Source organism: Sphaeramia orbicularis, unplaced genomic scaffold (genome assembly GCF_902148855.1).
Source record: "Sphaeramia orbicularis unplaced genomic scaffold, fSphaOr1.1, whole genome shotgun sequence".
Classification (NCBI taxonomy): Eukaryota; Metazoa; Chordata; class Actinopteri; order Kurtiformes; family Apogonidae; genus Sphaeramia; species Sphaeramia orbicularis.
In genome coordinates, this window is record NW_021941604.1 from 45,392 (window position 1) to 68,067 (window position 22,676).

The 22,676-nt window shown below is 43.3% G+C and overlaps 1 protein-coding gene across 1 annotated transcript in view; it reads left to right on the forward strand.

Annotated features, from left to right (window-relative positions):
• Nucleotides 1-22,676, forward strand: part of LOC115416434 (choline kinase alpha-like) — a 48,792-nt gene that overhangs the window by 4,685 nt on the left and 21,431 nt on the right. The window contains exons 2-4 of the mRNA XM_030130206.1: nucleotides 7,890-7,998; nucleotides 14,295-14,348; nucleotides 22,058-22,171. Coding sequence (XP_029986066.1) covers nucleotides 7,890-7,998; nucleotides 14,295-14,348; nucleotides 22,058-22,171 — 277 coding nt within the window. The remainder of the gene's footprint in view (nucleotides 1-7,889; nucleotides 7,999-14,294; nucleotides 14,349-22,057; nucleotides 22,172-22,676) is intronic.

Below are 22,676 nucleotides of genomic sequence, written 5' to 3' on the forward strand. Positions count from 1 at the left end.
CCTTATGTGGTCCAGAACCAGTCTGTCCTTATGTGGTCCAGAACTAGTCTGTCCTTATGTGGTCCAGAACCAGTCTGTCCTTATGTGGTCCAGAACTAGTCTGTCCTTATGTGGTCCAGAACTAGTCTGCCTTTATGTGGTCCAGAACCAGTCTGTCCTTATGTGGTCCAGAACTAGTCTGCCTTTATGTGGTCCAGAACCAGTCTGTCCTTATGTGGTCCAGAACTAGTCTGTCCTTATGTGGTCCAGAACCAGTCTGTCCTTATGTGGTCCAGAACTAGTCTGTCCTTATGTGGTCCAGAACCAGTCTGTCCTTATGTGGTCCAGAACTAGTCTGCCTTTATGTGGTCCAGAACCAGTCTGTCCTTATGTGGTCCAGAACTAGTCTGTCCTTATGTGGTCCAGAACCAGTCTGTCCTTATGTGGTCCAGAACTAGTCTGTCCTTATGTGGTCTAGAACCAGTCTGTCCTTATGTGGTCCAGAACTAGTCTGTCCTTATGTGGTCCAGAACCAGTCTGTCCTTATGTGGTCTAGAACCAGTCTGTCCTTATGTGGTCCAGAACTAGTCTGTCCTTATGTGGTCCAGAACCAGTCTGTCCTTATGTGGTCTAGAACCAGTCTGTCCTTATGTGGTCCAGAACTAGTCTGTCCTTATGTGGTCCAGAACCAGTCTGTCCTTATGTGGTCTAGAACCAGTCTGTCCTTATGTTGTCCAGAACTAGTCTGTCCTTATGTGGTCCAGAACCAGTCTGCCTTTATGTGGTCCAGAACCAGTCTGTCCTTATGTGGTCCAGAACCTGTCTGTCCTTATGTGGTCCAGAACCAGTCTGCCTTTATGTGGTCCAGAACCAGTCTGCCTTTATGTGGTCCAGAACCAGTCTGTCCTTAAGTGGTCTAGAACTAGTCTGCCTTTATGTGGTCCAGAACCAGTCTGTCCTTATGTGGTCCAGAACTAGTCTGCCTTTATGTGGTCCAGAAACAGTCTGTCCTTATGTGGTCCAGAAACAGTCTGTCCTTATGTGGTCCAGAACCAGTCTTCCTTTATGTGGTCCAGAACCAGTCTGTCCTTATGTGGTCCAGAACCAGTCTGCCTTTATGTGGTCCAGAACCAGTCTGTCCTTATGTGGTCCAGAACCAGTCTGCCTTTATGTGGTCCAGAACCAGTCTGTCCTTATGTGGTCCAGAACCAGTCTGTCCTTGTGTGGTCCAGAACCAGTCTGTCCTTGTGTGGTCCAGAACCAGTCTGTCCTTATGTGGTCCAGAACCAGTCTGTCCTTGTGTGGTCCAGAACCAGTCTGTCCTTATGTGGTCCAGAACCAGTCTGTCCTTATGTGGTCCAGAACCAGTCTGTCCTTGTGTGGTCCAGAACCAGTTTGTCCTTATGTGGTCCAGAACCAGTCTGTCCTTATGTGGTCCAGAACCAGTCTGTCCTTATGTGGTCCAGAACCAGTCTGTCCTTATGTGGTCCAGAACCAGTCTGTCCTTGTGTGGTCCAGAACCAGTCTGTCCTTGTGTGGTCCAGAACCAGTCTGTCCTTATGTGGTCCAGAACCAGTCTGTCCTTATGTGGTCCAGAACCAGTCTGTCCTTATGTGGTCCAGCGGATCTAGACCAGGCTTTGACCCCCACCACCCATGGTTAGTTCAGGGTCCACACTCACCCCAGTGTGATCTGAAGTGGACCAGTAAAATAACACCAGTGAAAAAAGTCCGATGGCGTCAGGACCAGGTTCACATCCACAAGGTTTCCTTCAAAATCTGAATCATATGAAGAACTGGAAAAGTGAAGGAAACCCAGTGCAGTTGAACAGTATTCCACATCAGTTTATCAGTTACATGTGCATTACAACTGACATTACAGTTACAAGTACACATAATACTGATAAAACTGCCTTTACTTTTCTTAAGACAGTTCACATTGTTCCTATTTCTTCAGGTTTTTCACATTTTTTAATAAAAGGATAGTTTGTTAATTTAAACATTTTCATGTATTTTCCTTTTTTTTTTTTAACACTAAAACAAAGGTCAAATCTGTAGTTGTCATTATTTATTGGTTATTATAACAGTATTTTTCTGCTCTGGTGCATATATTGAACCTGAAATAAAAATGATTTTTACACTATTGATTGTTAATTTCTTCAGTGTAATTTTTGCTGTTCACACATTCATCCCAGGGGCCACATTGGACCTTTTGGTGGGCTGGATTTGGCCCCCGGGCCACATGTTTGACACCTGTGGTCTAGATCCTGGATGTCAAACCCATGTTAGTTCATCAGGGGTGGAAGTGGTCCAATAAGACAGAAATAATGTCAACTCCAAACTTTCCTTACATGATGAACATGTTGACGTCTACAAACTGTCCTTCCAAACAGGGCTTTCAGACTCTGTTTTTTTCAGGTTCCACATTCAGTCCGATTTGATCTGCAGTGGACCCGACCAGGAAAAGAAAAGCAGAATAACCAAGAAATAATGACAACGACAAATTGTTTTAGTGCAAAAAATAACATTCACTTATGCCAATATTTACATTTACAAACCATCCAAACAAAAAGGATGTGAATAACTTGGAAAAAAAACATATTTGTTAAGAAATATAAGTACAATTTTATCAATATAATGCCTCGACTTATCATTTCTACATGTGCACAAAACATTTATTAACAGGCAGAAAATTGTTAAAATTGCACTGAATTTTCTTCATTTCTTCTGTTTGTTCAAGTTATTCACATGTTGTTAAAGGATCGTTTGTTAATGTAAACATTGTCATAATTTAATATTTTTTGCACTAAATCAAACAGAAAAAAATGATGTTGTCATTATTATTGATAGGTTATTACTTATTTTTGAGTTTGATGCCCTAACTTGCACTTTGCACATTCATCCCGTGGGCCGGTTTTGGCCCCTGGACCGCATGTTTGACACCTGTGATTTAAAACAATGTGAACAACCTCAAATATCTTTGTATAAATCAGTGTAATTGTCCCAATGTTCGCCTGAGTTTCTCCTTTCTACATGTTCATTCTACTGTCCAGACCCCAGTGGATCTGCAAACACACATTTAATAACAGACTGAACATTGTGACCAGTTCCACAGACTGAAGACTGTTCAGCGTGTTCATATCTGTGCAGATTGTTCCTGCTTTTCTGTGAAATGATAGTTTGTTTCAGTGTTAATACAGGAAAATTACATGAACATGTTTATATAAAGACAAACAGTTGGAGTTATGAGAAGAGCTGAAACAATCCATCGGTTAGGTGTTTGAAGCCAATGCAAAAATTCATGATTCGATTAATCGACTCCAATTGATTGAAGGGAAATATTCTGTCGCAGTTTTCCTGAATTGAAGCTTCTTTGTGCGTCACAATAAGCGTCCGTGTGAAACACAACAGTGGAACCAATGTTTAACAGCAGAGAAATGAAGGAAACAAAGCTTTGATTCAGGAGAACTGTGGTTGAAGGATTTTTTTTTGGATCACTTTGAGTCGATTAATCATTTCACCTCCAGTTATTAGGGCTGTAAGAAAAGACTGGTTCTGCAATACATCATGATATTTCATTTCACAATACTGTATCGATATTAAAAAGTACTGTATGGATATTTTTATTTATTTATTCAAATGCAGATATTGTGGAGGTTCATTTTTGTTTTTTTGTTTTTTTTTTTTCTTTTTGTTTATATGTTATTTATTCTTATTTCACACTCTTTTATTCAATAATGTTCGTTCCTTTGTTTGGATTGAACTCCAATCCTGTTCTGATGTTCGTTGTGAACTAATAGAATCTGAACATTTGAACAGGATCTGAAACTGGAATGTCTGGAAAACTGAATTTCAGTTTAAACACAGTTTGAACATTTGGTGATAGAACGTTAGATCCTGTTGGGATCAAATACAAATGTGTTTAGGATTTGTGCAGATTTGTGGTGTAAATAAATTCTTCGAGGAAATAATCATTTAAAAAAAAGAAACAAACAAAAATTGTCGTTTTTACAGTATCATGATATATTGTGATATATTGTACCGTGATCCTAGTATTGTGATTTGTATATATACAAATACAAGAATCTGGAGATACAAACATGCTTATTTATTTATTTATTTATTTATTTATTTTTGTATCTCCAGATTCTTACTAATACACAGCCCCAGTTCTGAGTATTGTGATAACATGTTACTGATCTGACCCAGTTGAGATGGAACTGGTCTGTACATAGAACCTGAACTAAAAGGATTTTAAATGTGTTAAGTGTACTTTTTGCGTTTCATAAATTCATCCCCTCATGTTTGACACCTCAGTGCATCAGACAGGACATGGACTTCACATCTGTAGGATTCTGCAGCAGAACATGTATGTGTGATGCAATAACCCATACAGAAGGATGACAAATTAAAGGAAAAACCTGCACATCATTACAAGCCTTTGGAAACACAGAGAAACTGAACAGTGAGTTTGAATGTGGACCAGAAGGAGTGTTTTCACCGTCACTGGCGTCGGTACGAACCCTGAGGGTCATGACAGCCTTCAAACTGGGAAACAGGAAACAGAACTGCTCAAAATAGGACCTTTTTACAGTTAGTTGAATGTTCAGCCTGACATTTATTGAATAGTTGTTTGAATGTGGAGTTCAACAGCTGAACTATGGTTGAGTTCATTCTTTGTGTTGGACTTTAAAGTCCGCTGTTGGCTGATCTGGGCTCAGGAGTGGACTGAACTTTTGGATGTGTGGTCTAAGGCCTGCACACGTTACAGTCATGTCAGCTGAGATGTGGTGAGTTCAAAGACCATGAGACAGGTGGGGATGTAACCATATGAACATTTCATATCATGGTTATTGTGACCAAAATCATCACAGTTCTCATTATTATCGTGGTACTGTTTAAGTGTGCTCAAAATGTTCAAAAAGTACTGATACACACACTGAAAGAATTTCACCAAGTTGTATTTAAAAAAAAACTAATAAAATAACACGCTCAATGTACTTTCTGTTGCAGAAACATTAAAATGTTAACATGTAAACATCAAACGCATAAATGTGCATTAAAGATGGAACCTCATCCACACACTCGGACAGACCAGGTCCACGCAGGAGCCCACTAACCCTGGACCAGCTGCTGGTCTTTCAGACAGGGGAAGCTCATTGTCGGCTTACATCAAAAAAATGTCCAGTTATTTAAACATAAATTCAGCCCTCCGTTCCTTTTTAAGAAAATGGTCAGTGACCTTATTGTAGCAAGCAGGCGAAGTAGGAAGTCCAGTGGTTGTGTTTTCAGTAAATGAACAGTTCATCTGGTTTGTGTGATTTCACACCAGAATGTGTGACAGTATTAAACTAAACTGTGTCAGTGAAGGAGCAGATCTGAAAACAGCTGTCAATCAAACAGGAATCTGCCTTTGGACCCGTCCTCCAATCAGCACACGGAAGCTTGGCGTCCGGCCCGGCCGAGCTCCGCCCACAGCTCCATTCACCCCCAGAGACGCCGAGCGTCCGGGGGCGGGACAACATGGTGTCATTTATCCAATGATCGTCCAGTTCAGAGTCAGTTTCCAGCAGTTCCACTCAGTCCCATTGAAGTGCATGGACGCTGAGCATCTACGGACAAATGCACTGAGCAGAGATGGAGGAGAAAACACAGACACGGGAATGGAGGAGAAGTGAACAACATCCAGTCCACTGATCTGGGATCAAACTGATTCTGAACCAACTGGTCTGAGAGATGAACGTGTTCCAACACATTTGGAGTCAATGAAATGAAAACAAATGAACAGATCTGAGCATTTAATGGGAGTCATTTTAGGGTCAGAGGAGCTTCCACTGCAGTCTGACACTAAACACCTCTGCCCTGGATCTCTGAACCTCCGTCTGTGCAGGTTCCTTCAGCCAAGTTTTCAGAAGCCAAACATAGCAAACTGAGCACGCAGACCTGGAGTGGAGCTGCTTCTCCAGAAATGAGCCGTACTGTGATTTTCAAAGTGCAGTAATCGAACACAATTATCATGATAATTAGAATTTAAACGCTAATACTAACTTTCGGAAATTTTACTGCGGTTTATCATTATACCGGTAATCGTTACATCCCTAAACACAATGTTTTTCAACCTTGGGGTCTGGACCCCACATGGGGTCGCCTGGAATTTCTAGTAATCGATAAAAAAAAACCAAAAAAACCTTCCAAATATAAATCTGTGTTGAGTTGACAGAGCCAATCCTAAACTGTGGTTGTGAAACTGCAGCACTGTGGTTCTGTTCATCTGTGGTTCTGTTCATCTGTGGTTCTGTTTATGTGTGGTTCTGTTCATCTGTGGTTCTGTTTATGTGTGGTTCTGTTCATCTGTGGTTCTGTTCATCTGTGGTTCTGTTTATGTGTGGTTCTGTTTATCTGTGGTTCTGTTCATCTGTGGTTCTGTTTATGTGTGGTTCTGTTCATCTGTGGTTCTGTTCATCTGTGGTTCTGTTTATGTGTGGTTCTGTTTATGTGTGGTTCTGTTTATCTGTGGTTCTGTTCATCTGTGGTTCTGTTTATGTGTGGTTCTGTTCATCTGTGGTTCTGTTCATCTGTGGTTCTGTTTATGTGTGGTTCTGTTTATGTGTGGTTCTGTTCATCTGTGGTTCTGTTTATGTGTGGTTCTGTTCATCTGTGGTTCTGTTCATCTGTGGTTCTGTTTATGTGTGGTTCTGTTTATGTGTGGTTCTGTTCATCTGTGGTTCTGTTTATGTGTGGTTCTGTTCATCTGTGGTTCTGTTTATGTGCGGTTCTGTTTATCTGTGGTTCTGTTCATGTGTGGTTCTGTTTATGTGTGGTTCTGTTCATGTGTGGTTCTGTTCCTCTGTGGTTCTGTTCATCTGTGGTTCTGTTCATGTGTGGTTCTGTTCATCTGTGGTTCTGTTCATGTGTGGTTCTGTTCATCTGTGGTTCTGTTCCTCTGTGGTTCTGTTTCTCTGTGGTTCTGTTTATGTGTGGTTCTGTTCATCTGTGGTTCTGTTCATGTGTGGTTCTGTTTATGTGTGGTTCTGTTCCTCTGTGGTTGTGTTCATGTGTGGTTCTGTTCCTCTGTGGTTCTGTTCCTCTGTGGTTCTGTTCATTTGTGGTTCTGTTCCTCTGTGGTTCTGTTTATGTGTGGTTCTGTTTACCTGTGGTTCTGTTTCTGTGTCACATGTTCACTGTGGTCAGTTTCAGATGCTGCAGCTCTTTCATCATTCATAGTTTCAGTTCTTGTTTGTTCAGTATTCATCGTCCTCCTTGTAAATCCCAGCTGGACTGACTGGACAGATCCTGAGCCTTTGTGCAGTAATCTACACCTGGATTTCCTGCCTCTGTCCACAATAACAGACATTCTATAGACCAGTGGTTCTTAACCTTGTTGGAGGTACTGAACCCCACCAGTTTCATATGCGCATTCACACATTTTAACACACACCCATCACCTAATTTCTATCAGGCTACAATAATAATGAATATTTACTGCAAATCAGTGTGACTTCTGCTGTTGTCGAGTGTGTGTCTTGACCTCCGCCGAACCCCTGAGACTGACCCACCGAACCCCTAGGGTTCGATCGAACCCAGGTTAAGAACCACTGCTATAGACTAAATGTCCTCTGAAATTAACCTGGATTTGAAACAGAGGACAGAAAACTATTACAGGAGCAAAAACGAATGAATTTGAGAAAAAAAAAGGTCTCTGTTTTGAATGTCTGGGGTTCGCAGACATTTGTGAAGTTCAAATGAGGTCAGGAGTAAAAACAGGTTGGACCCACTGGTCTAACATCTGAGTGTATGAACTGTCAAACCCTGGGGCGGGTCCTGGTGGCCTGTGGGCGGGGCTTAGGCCTTCCCATCTGTAGCTGGTCCTGGTTTGTTGATCCGCTGCCTCTCTGACCATCTGTCCTGCAGGGGGGGTCTGAGTAACCAGCTCTTCCTGTGCAGCCTCCCCGACGGCCTGGACGTGGTCGGAGACGAGCCCAGGAGCGTCCTGCTGCGCCTGTACGGGGCCATCCTGCAGGTGGGGGCGCCACGCCGATCTGAGTCTGCACACACACAAGTCCAACCAAAACACACACACACACACACACAAGTCCAACCAAAACACACACACACACACACACACACACACACAAGTCCAACTCTAAAACACACACACAGCCCACAGACACACACATCAACAGCACAACACAAACTAAGGCTCCGTTCACACTGCAGGTGTTAACGCACAAGTCTGAGCTCTGGGTCTGATCTGATTTGTGTGTTGGTTCAGATTCTACATTAAATGTGACTTCTATCAGTTTTGAGTCTGAACTGAATGTGACCCTGAGGTGACCCACATGCACTAAAGAGGTTCTGAAGTGACCCACATGGACTAAACAGGTCCTGAAGTGACCCACATGGACTATAGAGGTCCTGAAGTGACTCACATGCACTAAAGAGGTCCTGAAGTGACCCACATGCACTAAAGAGGTCCTGAAGTGACCCACATGGACTATAGAGGTCCTGAAGTGACCCACATGGACTATAGAGGTCCTGAAGTGACCCACATGCACTAAACAGGTCCTGAAGTGACCCACATGCACTAAACAGGTCCTGAAGTGACCCACATGCACTAAACAGGTCCTGATGGAACCCCAGACCACACAGACACACACTGTGTTTACAGAAGGAAATATGGAGGACCAACAACTGGGACGTTTGTCGCATTTCAATGACGTAAAGGTCGGATAAATGCGACCTGGACGTTCAGACTGAAGTCACACTGGAAAATATCAGATCTGGATCAGATTTAGGACCACATATGACAGTGGTCTGGGTCAGATTAGTGCTGTTCAGACTGTGTGTATCAGATCAGATCCAGGTCACATATGGACACATTTACCTGCGTCTGAACGGAGCCTTAGCCTGATTTTCTTTTGAATGTCATATTTTAGGTTTCCATGACAACTGGGTCACAGGAGTTAAGTACATCTCAAATCCTCTTCAACTGAATATTATTACCAGTATGTGAGCGATGTGAACGTTAGCCCAGATGTGTGTGTTTGTGCAGGTTATATGTTTAGTGTGTGTGTGTTAGCCATTGTTGTGCACAGTGAAGTACCCCCCCCATGGCTGTACATGCATGTGTTCTTTGCCGTAGGCGTCCCACAGGAGCGTGCCTTGGTGAACCCACCAAAAAACACGGTACAGTATGAGATTTGTGAAATCTCAGCCTCATACAAAGACCTAACATGTAACCCAGGGCTGTCCAACTCCTGTCAGTTCAGTTCCACATTCAGCTCCATCTGATCTGCAGTGGGCCCAACCAGTCAAATAACAACACAATAATATAGAAATAAGGTCAACTCCAAACTTTTCTCCATCTGTTAGCGTGAAAAAAGTAAATTTACATTATGAAAAGGTTTACATCTACAAACTATTCTTTCAAAAAGATGTGAATAACATGAACAAATTGAAATAATAAGTGCAATTTTAACACTATTCTGCCTCAGTTTATCATTTCCACATGTTCATTAGAACTGACAGATCACAGTGGATCTACAAACACACAAAACATTTAATAACAGACAGAATATTGTTCAAATTCTACTTACTTCTCTTAAAATATTTCAGGTTGTTCATATTTGTTCAGGTTATTCACATTTTCTGCAAAATTATACTTTGTTTTAGTGTAAATACATGAAAATATTAACATTTACAAAGAGAAAAGTTTGCAGTTGTCATTATTTCTCTGTTATTCTGATAGTATTGGACTGTTCTGACCCGCTGCAGATTGAACTGAATGTGGAACCTGAACTAAAAGGATTGTTCAGATCTTCAGTGAAATTTATGCATTTTTCCAGGGGTCGGACTGGACCCTTTGGGGGGCCAGATTTTGCCCCCAGGCCGCATGTTTGACACCTGTGATGTAACACAAACCCAGCTGATAACAGCGGGATGATACGAACACACACCAGCGTTGCCCCCCCCCCCCCCCCCCTTATCTGAATCCTACCATGTGATTCTTCATCAGTCAAAAACTCACTGAATTTAGGCTCTAGAGCAGATCTGTCAAACCCAGTTTAGTTCAGGGGCCACGTTCCAGTAAAATAACAACAGAACGGCCTTGACTAAGGACAACTCCAAACATTTACCTATGTTTTAGTACAAAAAAACCCCCAAACATCAAATTATGAAAATATTTACAAACTATCTGAACAAAAAAAGACATGAGTAACCTGAAAAAACTGAAATTTCTTGTGAAAAATCAGTGCAATTTTAACAATATTCTGCCTCAGCTTATCATGTATACGTGTGCATTATGGATCAGATCTACAAAGACACAGAACATTTAAAAACAGACAGAATGTTGGTCAAATTACACTGAATTTTCTTTAGATATTTCAGGTTGTTCTCATTTAACTGTTAAAGGATAGTTTGTAAATGTAAATATTTTCATAATTTAATGTTATTTTTTGCACTAAAACAAAGGGGAAAAAAATAAAGTTGTTATTATGTATAAGTATAAAGTAATATTGTGCTTTTTTTTCACATTAAAGCAAAAAGAGTATTTGTCATCATTATTTATAGGTTATTTTGTTCTTATTTTCCTGCCACATTCATCCCATGGGCCACATTGGGTTTGGTCCGCGGGCCGCATGTTTGACCCCTGTGATCTAGAGCCTGAATCCAGGAACAGATCTGGGACCAGGATTAGGACCAGTACCTGGACCCCCAGCCCCCATCAGAGCCACAGCAGTGCTTGTGTCCCAGTGGGCTGGTCCACAGATACAGGAGGGTTTATCTGAGCGTCCACAGGTCATTATCCAGCCTCCGAGACGCCGTCGACAGCGCTGATAAACGGTGTCTTCAAAGTGTCAGTTAGAGGAAAGAACAGAGCTGAAGGAGGTCAGCGTGTACACCTCCTGTTCCTGAAGACTCTGGGTTCTAATCTGGTGGGATTAAAGCCTTTAAAGCACAAGCTGTTGGTGTCAAGAACAGCAGCTCCTACTCCTCACAATATTCAACTACGAACGGACCAAAGTCTGTGGACACGAGGAGTCCAGGGGTTTGTGTTCCAACAGGGGTCTGGGATCCAAGACAAGGACTAATGTCAGAGTAGAGTTTATATTATGGGATAGATATCAGTGCATTGGTTTGTTTGGGTTTGGTTTATTAAAAAAAAAAATGAGTAAAAAAGACCAAAATAATCAACAAAATGAATAAAATAATCAACAAAGTGAATAAAATAATCAGAAAATGAAGAAAATAATCAACAAAATGAACAAAATATTCAAAAAATGAGTAAGAAAGAGCAAAATTATCAACAAAATGAACATAATAATTAACAAAAGGAACAAAATAGTCAAAAGTGAGCTTAAAAAAATCCCCCAAAACAATCAACAAAATGAACAAAATAATTTTAAAATGTACAAAATAATCAACAAAATGAACAAAATATTTAAAAAATGTACAAAATAATCAACAAAATGAAGGAAATAATCAAAAAATGAGTTTAAAAAACCCCAAAACAATCAACAAAATGGACAAAATAATAAAAAAATTACAAAATATTCAACAAACTGAACAAAATATTCAGAAAATGATTAAGAAAGAGCAAAATAATCAAGAAAATGAACATAATAATCAACAAAATGAACAAAATAATCAAAAATGAGTTAAAAAAAACCCCAAAATAATCAACAAAATGAACAAAATATAAAAAATTACAAAACAATCAACAAAATGAACAAAATATAGAAAAAAATATTACAAAATAATCAACAAAATGAACAAAATAATCAAAAATGAGTTTAAAAAAAACCCCCAAAATAATCAACAAAATGAACAAAATATAAAAAATTACAAAACAATCAACAAAATGAACAAAATATAGAAAAAAATATTACAAAATAATCAACAAAATGAACAAAATAATCCAAAAAGTAAGTAAGAAAGACCAAAATAATGAACAAAATGAACAAAAATGGATAAAATAATCAACAAAATGAATAAAACAATGAAAATATAGTTGTTTATTTGTTCAGTTGTGTGTCCAATATAAAACTACATACAATCTCCAACTCTGTTCTGACATTAGTCCTTATTGTTCTGGATCCCAGACCTCTGTTAGAACACCAACACCTGGCTCCACAGACTGTGGTCCATTTGTCCATCTGTGGATAAGGACATGTCAAAGTGTGGACGGAGGCTGAAGGAGTGTCCATCTTCTGCAGTCGTCCACTCATTCTTCTGTGTCCATTCATTATTTATCTGGACTATTGTGTAACTGTTAATGGACACATCAGCCGTTAGCTTTTATTGCTACAGATATGTGGGACAGACAAAGCAAGTGTTCCTCACCATGGTAACCGCCGTCCCAAATCAGGGACGTCCAATCACAGAAGCTCATATTCTGAAGGCGGTGCCATGTCTGAGCTACTAATGATTAAACAAACTATCAGGACGGTTTCTGAGCGATGGAGGTATGCAGCCAGCAGGACGGAGAAGAAGGAGGGACGAAAAGGAGGGATGAGGAGGAGGGACGAAAAGGAGGGATGAGAAGGAGGGACGAGAAGGAGAGACGAGAAGGAGGGACGAGAAGGAGGGATGAGAAGGAGGGACGAAAAGGAGGAATGAGGAGGAGGGACGAAAAGGAGGGATGAGAAGGAGAGACGAGAAGGAGGGACGAGAAGGTGGGACGAAAAGGAGGGATGAGAAGGAGGGACGAGAAGGTGGGACGAAAAGGAGGGATGAGGAGGAGGGACGAAAAGGAGGGATGAGAAGGAGAGATGAGAAGGAGGGATGAGAAGGAGAGATGAGAAGGAGGGACGAGAAGGTGGGACGAAAAGGAGGGATGAGGAGGAGGGACGAAAAGGAGGGATGAGAAGGAGAGACGAGAAGGAGAGATGAGAAGGAGAGATGAGAAGGAGGGACGAGAAGGTGGGACGAAAAGGAGGGATGAGGAGGAGGGACGAAAAGGAGGGATGAGAAGGAGAGACGAGAAGGAGGGACGAGAAGGTGGGACGAAAAGGAGGGATGAGAAGGAGAGATGAGAAGGAGAGATGAGAAGGAGGGACAAAAAGGAGAGATGAGAAGGAGGGATGACAAGGAGGGATGAGAAGGAGGGACGAAAAGGAGGGATGAGAAGGAGAGATGAGAAGGAGGGATGAGAAGGAAGGACAAAAAGGAGGGATGAGAAGGAGGGATGAGACATTTAGAGATGGAAAGGACAAAAGAAAGACAGACAGAGGACAGAGACCAGAAACTGACTGAACCAGGGTCCCCACCGCCAAAACCACACCTCCACTAACCCCACCTCCATTAACCCCACCTCCACTAACCCCACCTCCATTAACCCCACCTCCACTAACCCCACCTCCATTAACCCCACCTCCACTAACTCCACCCCCCCAAACCCCCACTGCCAAACCCCACTAACCCCACCCACCTCCACTAACCCCACCCACCCCCACTAACCACACCTCCACTAACCCCACCCCTCCAAACCCCACCTCCACCAACCCCACCTCCACTAACCCCACCCCTCCAAACCCCACCTCCACTAACCCTACCCCCCAACCCCACCCACTCCCCCTAACCCCACCCACCCCCACTAACCCCACCCACCGCTACTAAATAGACTGTGATGCTAACCGCTGGTAGAAGTGCGTTTTCAGATGACTGTCTCGTTGTTTGGGTCCAAATCTGGGCTCAGTTTCAGACCAGTACTGTCCACTGGAAGACTCCTCTCAGATTTTCAGATTTGCCGTTGCCTGGTTTGACATTTTAATGAAAGTTCACAGTAACAGCTGTAGATGATCAACGTCTGGAATCCCCCTAAGGTCCTCAGAGGTTGCCGTAGCGTTGGGGTCCCTCTGGGGTCCCTCTGGGGTCCTCAGAGGTTGCCGTAGCGTTGGGGTCCCTCTGGGGTCCCTCTGGGGTCCTCAGAGGTTGCCATAGCGTTGGGGTCCCTCTGGGGTCCCTCTGGGGTCCTCAGAGGTTACTGTAGTGTTGGGGTGTCTTCATTTGTTTGTTTGTTTGTCTGTGCTATAAGACACCAGACGTCCTCTCTGCCCTGGGTCCCAGTCCTGGTCCTGGTTCTGTGGTCCTCTTTGGCTGTGGGTGGTCAGGGGCCCAGTGGTGCTCTCTGCCCTGGGTCCCAGTCCTGGTCCTGGTTCTGTGGTTCTCTTTGGCTGTGGGTGGTCAGGGGCCCAGTGGTGTGTGTGGTTGAACTCATACTGTACTGTCTACCCCAGGGCCTGTATGTGAACGCTGCCCCCCCCCCCTCTGCTCACGTACTCATGGACAGTCTCCTTTCTCTTCTGTTGATAGATGTCCTGTAATAAAGGAGATTCCCGACAGTCAAATACAGAAAATCACTTCCAAGTAAGTAACCGATGACCGTGTCCGTCCACCGTCCAACAGCTGACTGTGGTTCAGGTCCAAGAACCAACAGTCAAATATTAGAAACTGAACTAAAAAACTCCTCACACTGAACCTGATGATCCGTCCACCTTCACTGTGTGTCTGCTGGGTCATTTTTACACTGAAGCCTTTGGAGGGCCACGGGCCATACGTTTGACCCCCCCCCCCAGTTTAAACTGAGAAAGATAAGGACTAAACCAGGTCTGTCAAACATGCACCCCCCAAAGGTTCCAGTCCCACCCCTGGGATGAATTTACACAGTGTCTAAATTCCACAGTCCAGGCTGTGGAACTCATGTTAGTGTGGGTTCCACATCCAGACCAATCTGATCTACAGTCCAATAAGAACAGCAGAAGAACCCACAAAAAAGAACCACTACAGATTTACTACTGGGTTGGATGGGAAAAAACAAACAAAACAAAAGCATTATATTATGTCTGTAAATAATGACAACTTCAAATGTTTGTCATTGTTTTAGTGCAAAAAATAACATTAAATGTAGAAAATATTTCCTTTTATAAACTATCCAAGCAAAAAAGATGTGAAGAACCTGAAAAAACGGACATTTCTTCATTAAAATCAGTGTAATTTTCTCAGTCTTCTTCCTCCACTTCTCATTAGTCCATGTGCATTCTGGATCAGATCTCCAAAGACACTAAACACTGAGGAACAGGAAGAAAAGAGTTCAAACTGGACTGAATTTAATACAGACATTTCAGGTTGGACACATTTGTTCAGGTTAGTCACATTTTATTGGTACAGGAGAGTTTGGAAATGGAAAGAGTTTCACAATTTAATGTGATTTTTTGCACTAAAATTTGAAGTTGTCATTATTTACAGACATAATGGAATACTATTTGTTCCATCAAACCCAGTAGTAAATCTGCAGTCCTTCTTTTGTGTGGGTTCTTCTGCTGTTTTTATTGGACTGTAGATCAGATTGGTCTGGATGTGGAACCCACACTAACATGAGTTCCACAGCCTGGACTGTGGAATTTAGACACTTTGGAAATTCATCCCAGGGGTGGGACTGGAACCTTTGGGGGGTGCATGTTTGACAGCCCTGGTTTAAACTCTTCTTCTTCTCTTGTTCTAACATCCATCCACATCTGTTTGTTTTGGTCATGTGACTGTAGTTGGACTCAAAGGTCTTTTCATTACAGTTTTACATGATATACCAATTTAACTACACCCAAAAAAACACCTCTTGCAAGAACTTTTCATCGAAAAATGAGTTTTGGTCAAATTGTTGTTTTTCCATCAGACAGAGTTTTACGCACAAGTTCTATTCATGCAATTTGAGGTTCAGTGGAAAACTGACTAGTGTGCACCATAACATGAACCATGTTCACCATCTTTGTCTTGTGGAGCCTGGAAGTGACCATATTTGGACACTAGGGTAAAGCAGGGATGCTTATGCTACATATGGATTTAGTGACACAGTGAAATGGTAAATATCATCCAGCACTCACGTGACAGTTCCATTTGAAAACCTAAACTACAGTTGGACGTCTGTCAGGAAATAAATCTGTTTAATTCAATAAACAGAAGCTCTGAAAAGACCAAGACCATCCTCTGAAATTCAACATTTCAACTTCAGTGTGTTATTAGAGGACAGAACAAGACTAGATTAGTTTTGCGAAATAAAGAAAAAAAATTATTGTCATGTAGAAAATCGAGGTCAATGAAGTTACCATATTTGGTTCCTTTCCCTTATGTAGCAACAAATAAATAGTTTAGTTTATTCCATCAGGACCTTTTTAGTGCATGTGGGTCACTTCAGGACCTCTTTAGTGCATGTGGGTCACTTCAGGGTCACATTCAGTTCAGACTCCAAACTGATAGAAGTCGCATTTAATGTGGAATATGAACCAACACACACAAAAAATCTGATTTTATCCAAAAAATGCAAACAGGCTGGGGCTGGGGGGTGTGACAGTAGAGGCAGGTTCTGGAATCTGGACTGGATTCTGGTGGTCTCCTGTGTGTCAGATCCAGCTCAGGAACCCTCTGTGACCAGTCTGGACCAGTGGGAGGGTTCAGGTCATGTCCTGGAGCAAAGCCCCGCCCACTGACCTAAAACCTGCTCTAATCTGATATGACCTTTGACCCCAGGCATTCCCAGGCTCTGACACAACCCCACCCTCCACCCCTGTGATCCAGGTGAAGTCACTGGGACGGAACTGACGCTGTGTCTGCGTCAGGATAAACCTCACCTACACCCACCTACATCCACCTACACCCACCTACACCCACCTACATCCACCTACACCCACCTACACCCACCTACATCCACCTACACCCACCTACACCCACCTACACACACCTACATCCACCTACACCCACCTACATCCACCTACACCCACCTACACCCACCTACACCCACCTACATCCACCTACACCCACCTACACCCACCTACACACACCTACACACACCTACATCCACCTACACCCACCTACATCCACCTACACCCACCTACACCCACCTACACCCACCTACATCCACCTACACCCACCTACACCCACCTGCAGTGTCTGGTCAAAGTCAGTCCCATGTGTCTGATCCTGGTTGACTGTTAATCCATGTGTCGACGTCTCAGATGTTTACTGTAAACAGTTGATGGATTCGATCCAAAGCAGGAAGATCCTGCAGAGACAAGGACTCATGGTTCCCCAGGTCTTGGTTTTGTAGCATGAAAAGATAAAAGGATAAAATATAAAATAAAATGTATAAAAAGGTAAATAGGCTAGAGTAAAAACTACCAGAAAATATACAGAAAATCTAAATCAAAATAATAATGAAATAACTTCTAAATATGTACAAATGTACACAGTGTGTAGAAAGCTCCCAGCCCACTTCAGACCACAGCCTGTGTGTTGAAGGCAGTTCAGTCTAAAGTCCAGTCTGATCCTGAGTGAAGAACCAACATTCAGCCACAGAAGGTCTGCATGACTGTACAGATGGAACCATAGACCTGCATCACATAGATCTGCTGTGTGGAACCATAGACCTGCATCACATAGATCTGCTGTGTGGATAGAGTCAGATTTATTCTCTTGGAGCTGTTTCCTCTGTGAATCCTACGTTTGAATCTGGACTCATTCACCTCAGGTGTCCAACATAGACCTGGACCTGGACTGGATCCTGCTGGTTCTAATGTTCAATGATTTGAATGGAATTCAATGTCATAACTGAGTCCAAACTTATTAACCCCCCCCTCACACACACACACACACACACACACACACACACACACACACACGTACACACACACACACACACACACACACACACACACACACACACACACACACACACACACTCCTCTGAGCAGCTGTAAAGGCCAAGGCCAACCTGAGTGTGTTTGTCAGTCGTCACTGATAACAGCGTCTGTTCAGATCCCACAGTCTGAAGAACAAACTGGAGCAGATGAAACAGACACTGGTACTACCACTGAGGTGGGCTTCTGTCTAACATACATGAGGAAATACTGCCTGTGTGTGTGTGTGTGTGTGTGTGTGTGTGTATGTGTGGATGGGGGGGGTGTTATGTAAGGGCTGGTTCAGCGTCTGACTCATGCATCTGGTTAATAATTAAACCAACACTGACATTAAAGTAGGTCAGTGGAAATGAAATGGATGCAGTCGATATGGGGGTCGCTGAGGGTCTCTGGGGGTCACCAGGGTCTCTGGGGGTCTCTGCAGGGCGCTGTACCACACACATGTACAGTTTGGATCCAGTTTGGTCCAGCCCATGTTTCCAAGATCACTCACCTGATTCTTTTTCAGGTGGACACATGTTCTTTACCACCTGGTACAGCGTCAAGTTTAGAATTTTTATAAATTTGTTAGTGCTGGGCAACAATTGAAATTCTTAATCACAATAAATTGCGTGGATTTCTGTGATTAATCATGATTAATCGCATAGTTATATGCTGTGGGGGGGGCGGGGGGTTGCCGGCATCAACAGTGTGTATTTCCTTTCAGTGATATTTCAGACTGAAGTACTCCGCTGATAAAAATAATTCCCCGTCAGTGCTTCTCCCCCCCCCCCCCACCATCTGAAGACATTTAAAATGAAAATGTCCATGGAACAGACTGCTACTGTTACACATGTTTATGTCCACACATGTTTATTTCCGGTGGAGACTGATTGACAGGAGTCTTAAGCCCACCCCAAATGCTGTCATTGGTTGAAACACATGATGACGCTGATTTTCAAACCAACTCTGATCCACATCCTCCTGTTCCTGGTACCCATGGTTTACCTACGAGTGTTCACAGAGCCACAGCAACGCACTGAAAAAAGAATATGTGATGTTCAGGTGTTCAGAGTAAACAAACGGGGCCCTCTAGTGGTCGGAATAAGTGTCACTAACGTATGTTTTGTCCTTGCGGTGTTCCCGTAGTCAGTTCAGACATAAGAAGGAACTAACAGACACGTTTCTTTCCCTCTGTTTGTATGGCCCCAAAAACATTTGTCTGTGAGTATTTTCTGTTCAGTTGTTGTCAGAATGAATAGTATTAAATATCTCTGATGTGAACCTTTATTGCTGGATAAAAGACGTTGTAAATCTTAAATTAATCTGTAAATGCTAATTGTTAGCGTGTCTATGGATTTTCCCATTCAAGTGAGCATTGAGCTAGCGATCTTTTTCCCATTCATTTAAATGTATAATACCATGTAAATGTACTAAGGCAGTGAACAGAACTCAGACATATTTAGTTTGTATGTGTCAGTTTTCCAGTGAGTCTACAGGAACAGATTTGGACACAAGTTCTGGGCGTCCGTCTTTTCTTGTTAAACCTGTTGTCTATCTGCAGCTAATCGCTACACGCACACAAGCAGAAGAATAGGAGTTAGAATAAAACGGCATTAACGGGAGAGAAAAAAAAAAAAAAATTGGCAATGTTATTTAATGAATGCGTTAATGTGGTAATAACACATTAACTTGCCCAGCCCTAAAATTTGTCCAGTTGATTTTTCAAAGACAGACGAAGTGTGATCAGACTGAAAGTTCAGATGAATATTTCAGGGTTCCACGTGTCCTGTCCTTTTTTTCTGTCCTCACAGGAGAATGAAGTTAGTCAGCCGCTCCTGTTTTTAGATAATTACAGTTTCCTGACTCCATAGCGCAGGTTTAAGTCCTTTTTTATTTAGTAGAGCTGATCTGATTATTGCAGTTGTTTGTCATTGAACTGGTTCGTTGTTGTTCATATAAATATTTTTCTATATGCTTTTCCTTTTATACTTTTTGTGGTTGTTGTTTCAGTTGTTGGTCATTTTCACACGTCTGTTTCACATTTTTCCTTTTTTTTTTTTTCCATATATTTAAATAATTGTTGAATCAAATTGAAGACAATAATCAGCAGATGAATCTGTTCCAAAACTAATCCACAGCTGACGCTCTAGTAAAAAGGATTCCATCTAAACACATGTATGTGGGTTAGTGCAGGGCCGTGTCAGCACTGACGCACTCAAGTGTCGCACCGGCGTTCTGTCCACTAATCCACCCCCTCTGGAGGTTAGCTCCGCCCCCTCTGGACGTTAGCTCCAGCTGGTCTTCTGTCTGCCAGGATGTGTGTCAAGATGATTATGGTCATGTGATCATTCACACTGGAGATCTGAAAGAGCATGTGATCAGCATTATGCAAATGAGGGGTTACATAACTGGAGGAGCGATGTACCAGGACCCCCCAGGAACAGAAGAACAGAGGAACAGAACCCAGACCCCCCAGGACCAGAGGAACAGAACCCAGACCCCCCAGGAACAGAAGAACAGAGGAACAGAACCCAGACCCCCCAGGACCAGAGGAACAGAACCCAGACCCCCCAGGACCAGAAGAACAGAGGAATGGAACCCAGAGCCCCCAGGACCAGAGGAACAGAGGAACAGAACCCAGACCCCCCAGGACCTGAGGAACAGAACCCAGACCCCCCAGGAACGGAAGAACAGAGGAACGGAACCCAGACCCCCCAGGAACAGAAGAACAGAGGAATGGAACCCAGACCCCCCAGGACCAGAGGAACGGAACCCAGACCCCCCAGGAACAGAAGAACAGAGGAACGGAACCCAGACCCCCCAGGAACAGAAGAACAGAGGAACGGAACCCAGACCCCCCAGGAACAGAAGAACAGAACCCAGACCCCCCAGGAACAGAAGAACAGACAAACAGAACCCAGACCCCCCAGGAACAGAAGAACAGAGGAATGGAACCCAGAGCCCCCAGGAACAGAAGAACAGAGGAACGGAACCCAGACCCCCAGGAACAGAAGAACAGACAAACAGAACCCAGACCCCCCAGGAACAGAGGAACAGAGGAACGGAACCCAGACCCCCCAGGAACAGAAGAACAGAGGAACAGAACCCAGACCCCCCAGGACCAGAGGAACAGAACCCAGACCCCCCAGGAACAGAGGAACAGAACCCAGACCCCCCAGGAACAGAAGAACAGACGAACAGAACCCAGACCCCCCAGGAACAGAAGAACAGAGGAATGGAACCCAGACCCCCCAGGAACAGAAGAACAGAACCCAGACCCCCCAGGAACAGAAGAACAGAACCCAGACCCCCCAGGAACAGAAGAACAGAGGAATGGAACCCAGAGCCCCCAGAACCAGAGGAACAGAGGAACGGAACCCAGACCCCCCAGGAACAGAAGAACAGAGGAACAGAACCCAGACCCCCCAGGAACAGAAGAACAGAGGAACAGAACCCAGACCCCCCAGGACCAGAGGAACAGAACCCAGACCCCCCAGGACCAGAGGAACAGAACCCAGACCCCCCAGGAACAGAAGAACAGAGGAACAGAACCCAGACCCCCCAGGACCAGAGGAACAGAGGAACAGAACCCAGACCCCCCAGGAACAGAAGAACAGAGGAACAGAACCCAGACCCCCCAGGAAGGAGAGTGCCCAAGCCCCACCCACAGGAGTAAATATCACATCCTGAATCCTCCATTGACAGTTTTTTTTTTTTTTTATTAGTGTTAGTTAACAAAACATTGTGGACCGAAAAAACAACAACACATAAACAAAGGAAAATTCAAACAAATAAACAAACAAACCAAAAACAACAACAGCGACAGACTATTGACAAACAACAACGACAACATCATATTCCAATGAAAATGATCATAAATGTAAAGAGAAACTAAACAGTAGAGCTTTGTTAGGGGGCGATAGGGAAAAGGGGAAGAGGGGGATGTGAATGAGAGGGAGAAGGAGTGGGGGGGGTAAGAATTGTAATAATACAAAAATATATAATAATAGTAATAATAGCAGTAGTCTGATTTGCTAGTATTATTGTGGTGACGGTAGCGGTGGAGGCAGCCACAAAACAACCATGAGTTAAATACTTAAATATTTGTAATGTATTTGTATTAGTTACTATCTGTTTAGCGTTTATATAAATTAATTTAAATTAATATGGCTATGGGGGTGGGGGGTGGAGGAGCCGGAGGAGGGGAGGACACCATCAACCCCCTCCTCCGTAGTTTTGAAGGTGCTCATATCTGTTCTCTGATGGACGTCCATTAAAGACGCAGGTTCAGCTTCATCTGCTCCAGGACCAAAAAATGTTCTGAATGTTTGAGTTTAGAAAAAAGTCCTGCCGCTGTGCCGCTGAGCCACTGAGCCGCTCACTGTGGTCCTGCTGTGTGTGTTCCAGGGTGCCGAGGCCATGGTGTTGGAGAGCGTCATGTTCGCCATCTTAGCGGAGAGGGAGCTGGGACCCAAACTCTACGGCATTTTCCCCCAAGGTCGACTGGAGCAGTACGTCCCGGTAGGTCACATGGGCTCAGGTCACATGGGCTCAGGTCACATGGGCTCAGGTCACATGGGCTCAGGTCACATGGGGTCAGGGCGGCACACTTTTGGGGGGGTCAGATGTGGGTTCAGCCACGTTATGTGTCCAAAAGTATGGAAATCAGAGCCAGAATACTTTATTAATCCCAGAGGGAAATTATTGGATGTTCCAGCCGCTGCATTCAAGTACAAGAAAAAGTAGCAGGAAAGAAATGATCAATACAACAGAAAAAATAAACATATATAAAGCTCTAAATATACAAACATATATAGAGAGCTCTGAATACACAGGGTGTCCCAAAAAAACCTGACATCATTTCATCGCCTAATTATTTGATTAGAACAGTAATTTGTACAATATGTTCAAGAACAGGGCTGTCAAACCTGCACCCCCCAAAGGTTCCAATTCAGCCCCTGGGATGAATTTACACAGTGTCTAAATTCCACAGTCCAGGCTGTGGAACTCATGTTAGTGTGGGTTC